At 47.7% G+C, this 9,537-nt stretch overlaps 1 protein-coding gene across 1 annotated transcript in view; it reads left to right on the top strand.

Moving 5' to 3' along the window:
• LOC137902511 (1-phosphatidylinositol 3-phosphate 5-kinase-like) overlaps positions 1-4,030 on the top strand; it is a 13,017-nt gene extending 8,987 nt beyond the window's left edge. The window contains 1 exon segment of the mRNA XM_068746598.1: positions 3,960-4,030. Within this exon segment, the coding sequence (XP_068602699.1) occupies positions 3,960-4,030 (71 nt within the window).
• The last annotated feature ends 5,507 nt before the right edge of the window (positions 4,031-9,537 follow it).

The following is a 9,537-nucleotide window of genomic DNA, read 5'->3' as shown; positions in this document are numbered from 1 at the left end:
GTCTCGTTTAAAACTGATTCCTTAAAAACTTCTTCTCCAAGTTTAGGAAAAGAAAGTATTGGAAAAATGTCCCTCAGGGGGGCCCCATAGCCCCATCGCCTTCAAACTCTTTGTTTTTGTCCAAACCAGAGTTTTCATAAATGTAATTTAAAAACAATTTAAGAGTTATTCTTCAACTTGAGAACAACGCAGAGAGAAATATATGACAGGTGGACGAATGCAGCAAAGGAAGTTTCCTGTGGAGCCAAACTGAGAATTTAGTGTTGGGCAGCAGGAAGTGGGTTTGGGTAAAAAATAAATAAAAAAGACATGTAATGTCCAGTCGGTGCAGGATCAGGCTTTATTCACTAAAAATCATGAGGGCGAGGAATTCTCATAAACTGCTTAGCCTGCGTCCCACACACACACACACACACACAGCTCAAATCCAGCCCAGTTTAATGGACCAGACAAGCGTCAGGGTATGTGACATTTAGTGCGACGCTAATAACCCTGCAGAGACACGCTTTGATTGACACCAGAACCAGATACCGAGGCGGATTCCTGCGGATAAGATTTAAAAAAAAACTATTCCATGGCCTGGAGGTCGTTTATGGCGTCACAATGAAGGATTCCGATCACATGACCGAGCTTCCAAATCTGGAACGTAATCTTTCGGACTTTCAAAACTTTAGATGCGTCGCCTTCATTCCTGCCGATTGGAACGCGTTTAGGATCCGGCAGCGAAACGAATCGAGCCGCAGTTATCTGTAACCGAATCAGGCGGTTTATTAACGAAGACTTGATGGGGAGGAGGTGAAGAAGAGAGATGGAGCAGTAAGAGTCCACAACTCTCTCTCTCTCTCTCTCTCTCTCTCTGTCTCCCTCCTTCAGGGCAGTAAATGAAACACATCTAATTAGGAGAGGATTACTGCCTGCCGACTGTGGCCGGGTGCTGCTGCTAAACAAACGTCTTTTCTAAGCGTCTCTAACACAAAGATCCAAGTTCACACTGCAGGATATAGACTCAGGCAGCTGCTCTCCAAAAAACAATCTATAGATGCCCTGTTCTCTGAAGGTCCCACCAGTAAATATTAGCCTTAGCATAGCTCTAAAAGTTCTGCTACAGATTGAGAAGAATCTAATTGGTTAAGCATGTGTGTGCAAACCTCCAGACTATAGACCGATCGTACGTTATTAAATGTCTTTGCTGCGTCCTGCTAAAACCAATGCCTTGATAGCCAGAAGATCAGGTCAAAACAGATTCTTTAAACTCGGTCCCGACAATCCCTCCGAGGCTCGTTGAGGAAACGCTGCCTTTAACAGTCGGAAACCTCGAGCAGATCCGACACTCGGGGAGGCCGACCCTCTGCTCTGACCGGTTGGGGTGAGAAAGAGAGATAGATAAGACACCGATTCTGATGCAGGATTGCGTTGCCTTGGTACGACCCAAAACATGAAGCGTAAAAAAGACTAAATCTGGAGTAGGCTGAGAATATAAACACATTTTCTGTCCGTTATTTTCTGCTTCATTCAAAGGCTACGATTACAAATAAAAATGATTCGTAAAACAGAATTCAATCCTTGTCAAAAGCTTGTCTGCAGAAAGTGTTCGGCAAACGTTACAAACACTGGACGGGCGCCGCGATGTGCCTTCATCCAACGCTGACCAGGCGAAAGGAAAGGGTATAACGCCTGTCCAAGCCTGACATTTACCGCCCGTCATCTGAGGACAGGAGAAGGTCAAAGCTGAAAATAACAGCTAGTTAGAACAGGGGGGGGCGATTTCTTTTCACACCATTTTTGAGCGTGCATCTAAATGTTTTTTCCCGTCATTTACACAGGATGAACGACAAAAGGAAAATGATCAAAAGTGTGAATTTGACCGAGCTACACACGATAAAAACATAGGAAGAGATTCCACAGGTTAAATAATACAGCACATCCATCAGGGTGGCCTCTTCTGGACACAGAATAGTTGCCATAGTCACAAGGGAATGCGTACACACACACACACACACACGCTGTTTCCCTAAAGGTCAACTCTTGCAGACAAGACGGTTTAACTTGCACAACCCGAAACCATGGCATCACCTTGACGGGTCTAACTCATCCATTACCCTTGTTATTCTGCCCCGTCCTCCCCCGGATGGGTTCCCAGCACCGGTTCAGATGTCCAGGACGTTCCATCATATAGCACTTGACACCTGTTCGCACAGAGAGCGACCTCTGACCCCTGCTGTCAGAGACAGCCTCCGTCACCGGATTAGCATTCCGGTGAGAGTGCTCGGATTCAAACGATGTTACGTTCCAGTTACCCCCCCCCCCCCTCAATGCGGCGCCTCCTGCACAGGAAGTACGTATTACTCTAAATGTTTCCGTACGTATATCGTTGTAAAAACCCATTTCATCCTTTATGCCGTCACAAATGTGTTTGCCTGATTGCGTAGCTTATCTGAAGTGGGATTCGGTCGTAATTAAATGGCGCTTCCATTAAAGACGCCGCCTGCAGCTTTAGCATTACAAGCTGCACGGATGACCCGCCCGCTCAGAGAGACGATGGGATGCTAACTACCTTATTTAAATGCAACAATACACGGGGAAGTAGCGACATCGTATCCACACAGACTGCACTCTGAAAGCCGTGGGCGGGGCGAACAGATCTGGGATCGGACCTGAGCATCGACTTTATCCTTATATTCCATGTTTTTTTGGACGGTGGGAGAAAACCGGAGACAAACAGGAGGACGGAATCATCGGGCATCTCGGCTCCATGCTGATGTGATGAACTCATTTGCAGGGCTCGCTGCAAATGATGGCAGATTAATGCTAATCCCATCTAAATTTTGACAAAAATGTCGGTGGCCGCTGTGAAATAGGTCATTCAACTCCCTCATCATTTTAGCTCCGGCGGCATTAGTCTCATCTCCTCAGCCAGGAGGAGTCGGGGACTAAAATAGTTGGCATTCAAAGGTAAAGCTCCGTGAAACAGGACTGGCTAATGGGAACAAGATAAGGACGTGTTCCTGGAAGAGGAACAGACGATGCTGTGATTTAGTCCCGTCAGTTCAAACTACAAGAAGAAGTTTGGGGTGTTTGTATGATGTGTTTATTCGGCACATTCGGCAAACAAACCCGAATGACCGACAAATAATAAAAACCCACATCTGGTTGGATTTTAAACCCGTTTGAGTTGGGGGGAGGGAGGGGACGCCGTGTTCCAGAGGAGGCCGGCGCGGCGCGGCTCATTCTGCCTCCGCGCGCCTTGATTCCAATCAGCCCAACAAAAACACAGCGCGACTCTCGAGTGCGCCTTGATTGAGAGATTGCATTGATACTCACATTTTGTTTTCCCATTCTTAAAATCACAATTTGCTAAATAACGCGCTGGGTCGGGCACAAGAGGCGCGCGTCAGTGAGCGCGCGGCTTTTTGGCACATTTGAGTCCAATCCTCGAAATGACTGAGTCATTCCTTTTCATTTATTTTCCTCATTAGCTACAGACACTTCCAGAGTCCCGCTGGATCACGGCTCGGTTTCGGTTTGTCGAGCTCTAAATCAAATCTTTGCTCCATATTTAGCGGAACGTTGTGATGAATAAAACATGCGTCACGACACGAAGCTCGTTGGTAACCAGCAAAGGAGTTAATTGATAATTAATATTAAATCTTTAATGCAGAGGGGGAGGTTTTTTTTGCTACTAAAACTGGTTCGTGTTCGGATAGTCCTGCCTTCGGCTTCCATTCGGCACCAGATAAATTTGCAGAACTGCTTGAAATGCAGCATTTTTATTAATAATTATTTTATTTTTTTTACCAAAGTTGGAGGCAAATCAGTCAAATTCCACTTTGGATCCATATCCGATCAAACGCAGCCGAACCACAGCCTTCAGATTACATTTGTTGGATCAATTAACCCGATCACATCTCAAAGATGCTCGCCGCTCCCTGTCACTAATCCCGAATCTGGGATCTTGCCAGGCCAGCTCCGTGAGAGGATCCCCAGCAGCCTGCACTCGAACCCACCACCCCTCATTATCCCAAACACTTGATCTCCGTTTCCAGCTCGGTTCTTTTTTTTTGCTTTTCCATCTCAACAGAGGAAAAAAACTCTGCCAGTATAGCGGCATCATTAAAACATGCACAGCAATGTGATCCCTCCGAATCCCCCCCCGTCATGGTGGGTGGAAAGTCAAAACGCTCCAACATCTAGAAAGAAAGAGCTGAGTCTTTCATCCTGACGTCATTCCTCGTGTCTTTGGAGGGCAAGCGGTGTTTGCCATTTAAAGAAGGGGAGCGTTAACACCTCCTCTGTGTATTTACTCCTGCAAAGAAGTGGTTTATAGAGTTTCTGTGGATCTTTCAACTGTTTTTTGTAACATGAATTGAGCTCAAAACTAGAAGCACTGCAAATTCAAATTGATACGCAACTTTTGAGCTCATCTCACCACCTCTGCTGGCTCGTGTCATCCAGCAGAGAGGGACGGATGTGCAGCGAGAGAGTGGAGAGAGCCATGCTCGGTCAGGTGGACGTGCGCGTGCGTGCGTGCAGGCCATGACTTCTGCGTTTAACGATCAATGGGAAATCCCACATGGAGCAGCCGAGGCGGAAAGAGGCCCCCAAATATTGAAAAGCAGAAGAGAGTGTGGAATGATAAGAGCGTCGGCAAAATAAGAGGTGTCATGAAAAAAAAGCCACTTCTGATGATAAGGAAGACACGGCGAACGGGTACAAATAAAAGACGGAGATAAACTTTGAAAGAGTGACAGGAAGAGGGAGTGAGACTGGCGGCAGGGACTCAAGTTCTCAATCCATCTTTTGAAGTGCAGGATTGAAGCCCCCCCCCCGCCCCCCCCCTCATTCATCACCGAGGTGTGACGGTGCAACTACAGAAGACAAAGTGGCACGTTCAAATGCCCTTGTATTTTATCAAACTCCTCTCCCGGGTCGACAGCGGAAAGAGTTCCTGACTTTCTGAAAGGCAGAAGCTTTTTGATGAAGTCGTTTGGTGTTTACTGCCACCGACTCGGCCGTCAGACGGGCCGCTTGCTTAGCAAAACTCTCGAGATGGAAGCACTCGGCAATTAAGAGTGAATTGCAGAACGGAGAGACAGGTTTAAATTATATGTGGTGCAGTAAAGGAGGCTATTAATTTGGGTTCAAAGAGAGCAGGGCCTGGGGGGGGATAAAACGAAGCACTATAAAGCTCGTGTTGTAACTGTCTGAATGTGTGCGTGCACGGATACCGGCGTGCATTCCCAATCTGTGAGGCCGTTCCCAAAGAAAAGTTTGACCGCCACCGAGGAGGTGACGTTGGTTTGTCTGTCTGTCCGTTAGCGAGATAACTCTAAAAAGTTATTGACGGATCTTAATTACATTTTCAGAAAATGTTAGGAATGTCACCATGTCACCAGGGGTACCCCCCCCCCCCCCACCCACCAAGACTCAGCAGCTCCTTTTAATTAAAAGTAGTCCTGTTTTTGCCAGGAAGTGAAATAAAGCACATCCATTTGTCCACATCCTGCCACACGTCCACCCCTCCCACCAGGTAGATGGACCGAGGACTACATAAAGTTGTAATAATGAGCATATATAAAGTGCATTAAAATACTAACAGGTATACGTGCGTCAAATACCTGAACCCTTGGGATAAATTACACTCATGTTTCGACAAAGAGGATCATAATGACATCATAAATGTCTTAAAAGTCCCTCTTTTTTTTGACCATTAAAACTACCCGTCAGTCTGAAAACACCCCAGCGATGAGAGTAAAACGTCCCCTCTTCTCTTCTGCCCGGCAAGAAAATACTTCCTGTGAAGCACCATTCAGGCCAATTACGATGTCGTAGAGTAAAGTAGCCACGCCCACTTACAGTAAAGGGCGTGGCTAGCCAGAGGGCTGAAACAGAGCGGTATAGACAATCCCATTATAAATGATCCGAGGAAAACTTCCAAGGTGTATTTTGGGGGGGATTCAGGGCCAAATATAAGACCATTATATTGGACCTTTAAAAAATATCATGTGCAAAAAAAAAACAACAAAGAAAGCAAAACAACAACATCCAAGTATTGATTTCCTTTTTGATCCTTCGTCATTCTGATACGACGGCGCTTTCATTGAGTATCTCATAAACCCACCGGTGTCATTCAGGGCTGCATGACTTCATCGAACAAGAACGCCGCTGCCTAAACAATACCTGGTTCATTGAGTTCACAACACTCACAGAGTCGGGGGGGGGGGGGGGCAGAGCTTGTGGGCTCCGCGAAACTGATTTGAGGCCCGCAACTCGCCGTAGACCTGGACCCGAAGACAAGCCGATGGCCAAACCGCTGACAGAAATACGCAACAGCCGCTAAAAGCCAACCTTCAAACGCCAGCGGGTTGTCCCGTCGGTACGAAAAAAACAAATCACAACACAGAAAGAGGAAGGATGTCTGAGGTTAAACGCAGCCTAACCGCCACAGATTTGTCAGCGCGTGGAGCTCCGTGCTTTACGTCTTGTTTATTCCGTGCTCCACCGAGAACAAGCAGCCCTCTGTCATTTGTGCCACCTTAACGACCAGGAGCACATCCTCAGCAAAGTCGCCGTCGCCGGGGTCGCAGCCGGTACCGCAGCAGAACTGTAAATCACCGGGGTTGTCTGGGCAGCAAGCCAGGAGCATGGAAGGAGGCTTGGGGTGGGGGTGGGGGGTGGTCCACAACCATCCAGAGTAGGAAAGGGTTCAAAAGGGCGACGATTATCAAACGTAATCAGTGAAATAGCTGCAGCTTGCCGATTGAAATGCGACCCAAGAGAGCGCAGGACGCCGCCCTCCCGGGCGAAGAGCGAGACGTCTCAGCCTAATGTCAGCCTGCTGTCGACTCGAGTCAAAGCCTCCAGGACCCGTCTGTGCAATCTGAAAATAGCCCGGCAGCGTCGTCTCCTCGCCGCTCCTCCGGGGGGGGGGGGGGGCGTCATAATTCAGCCGAGACGGAGCGAGAAGACCAACTGCAGAGAACGAGAAAGCAGCGCGAGGCCACGTGGCGCACATCTGCCTCCCTGACACGGAGATAATTGCTAGCCGCTGCTGCGGTGATGTCACGTACAGTAAAGCGTCCTTAACGGCGCGCATTTGCTGCATCCATCATTCCGCCAGTCGGGTAATTAGGGCCGAGACGAACCGCCGCAGCGTTGGTAACCGGGGTAAATAAGGCCTCGTCGTTTAATTGGATTTAGAGCAGACAGGAGGAAAAGAAAACAAGGTCAGAACGCTTGAAAACTGAACCAATTACGGCGCAAGGGGACACCAAGGACAAATGACCTGGACAGACGGCGTGCCCGGCTTTATTAGAGCGGCCCGCTACTTATTACCGCAGCCGGGGAGACGTGTTGTCTCTTTATTGGTTGGTTGGCTTCTTTGGCAGGATTAAGTCAAAACTAATAATCCATTTCCGAGACACGTGGAGGGACGCGGGTTTTGAGTTCTTTTAATCATTAGTGGCCAAATACAAACAATCAATACAATAAAATCGGTGTATGAAACGCCGGGTCAGGCCTTGTGATGGCAAAAGTACTACTCCGTTTGCCTTTTTTGTTGCTCACGGAATGAACTGAGAGACGATGATGAGGGTCCCTTTTCATCTCTGAGAGCGTCTCATCTCGTTTCATCCGAGTCAAAAATGATTTTCATTCCCTCTTGTTCTCATCTCCTGACTAAGTTCGACACCTGAGCCTTCGTCGGTCTTCCTCACCAGTGGACCTTTCTCCTATTCTTTTTTTTGTCCGTATAAACCACGAGTCATCCCTGATGGAGGCAGCTACAAATCAATAAAAGAGCTGAGTCACTGTTAGATTATTTTAGCAGCTAACACACCGTGTTCCGGGTCGAAACGTTTAATCCAGCATTAACACATTTCTGATTTGGAAGTTCAGCATCGCCATTAGTTTTAAACCGGGCTCTATACTAACGGCGTTGCCGCCGGTGACGGATGGGGCGGCTGGAGGAGAGGGAAGGCGTGGTGAAGTGTGAAAACCTGAGACTCGGATCATCAGAAGTAGCTCTAATGGGCCCGGAGACCCAGGTGCTCGGAGAGTTAGCCCAGAAGACAAGGTGTGTGGGTTCTATGTGTGCAGAATCAGAAAATGAGCGTGCAAATAGTGCAAGACGTTTCTTCTTCTTCGGGTCGACGGGGAAACGAGGACGCGTGGGCCGGATACGTATTCCTGTCACGCAGACGTCCGTCGCTTTGCTTCTTCATTAACCAGCTGTTTTTAATGGCGCCGCACGACTCTGTCCGGTAAAGGAGCCGTCTCGGGCTCGTTTGACGTTTCAGAACAAGAGGCGGGCGGCGAGGAAAGAATGCTTTTCCATTCATCAAGCGGGATAGCGAGGATTGATTTTGGTGAGACGCGCAGGTGAATCTCATTTCCTTCTGGGCTTAATCCAAACAATTCAATTTACTCCGGCCGTCTTTGCGCCAAAGTGGGAAAGGTAATAGATTTTTGTTCAATAAATAATTCAGATGATTTGGATTAAACTTCCTGTTCCTCACGCCAGTGCGACGCGGCGTTGCCGTGAGGCGTCTCCCCGCTCTGTTGCAGATGACCGGGCCCTTTAGTTAACTATCTTTGTTTCTGCCAGGACATTAATCACTGTCACACTCCTCGCTTTCTCCGTCTGCCTCATCTGAAACAAAACCCTCCAGCGCCAGCCGCTTCTATCGTCATAGTAACCAAACTCAGCAAAAAAAACAGAGGGGCCCAGAGGAACGATTGAACTTTTGAAGATCGAGGCGACACGTTTGTTCAATTTGGATCGATTTAAACATCGATCTCGCCTCAGCTTGTCGGACTTCTCACACCTGATCTGCTGCCAAACAGCGAACGACATGAGATTAAAATTATTGAGCTCATATCATAGAAAAACATTTTATGGATCTGCCTCGGTTGGACAACGATTAAAACTTCTCCTGCGAGAGACTCGACGGGAGCGAGCCTGAAAGCTGACACGGATTACAAATCGGTCATTTGTTGGAGCGGGAGCGCCGGTCTGTGCGTTGGATGCAGACCAAGAGATTCCTGGCGAGAGCCAAACAAAAAGGTCAAAAAGTGGCGAGCGGACGCAGGACGGCAGCTCGGTGCTCGCCGCGATCAGGGTCAGGAGGAAAAGGCAGTCTGATGCGGATGGCGAGTAAAAAAGCTGTGGCTCTGTGTGAGGGTGAAGCCTGCAATACCCCATCGATACCTCATTGATACCTCATCGATACCTCATCGATACCTTATCCATACCTCATCGATACCTCATCAATACCTTATCAATACCTCAATGATACCTCATCGATACCTTATCAATACCTCATTGATACCTCGTTGATACCTTATCCATACCTCATCGATACCTCATTGATACCTTATCGATACCTCATCGATACCTCATTGATACCTTATCAATACCTCATTTAATTGATACCTCATCGATACTTTATCAATACCTCATAGATACCTCATTGATACCTTATCAATACCTCATCGATACCTCATTGATACCACATTGATACCTCATCGATACTTTATCAA

This window comes from Brachionichthys hirsutus, chromosome 12, assembly GCF_040956055.1.
Source record: "Brachionichthys hirsutus isolate HB-005 chromosome 12, CSIRO-AGI_Bhir_v1, whole genome shotgun sequence".
NCBI classification, from domain to species: Eukaryota; Metazoa; Chordata; class Actinopteri; order Lophiiformes; family Brachionichthyidae; genus Brachionichthys; species Brachionichthys hirsutus.
The sequence above is the reverse complement of the archived record's forward strand: the minus strand, read 5'-3'. Positions and strand labels throughout refer to the sequence as shown.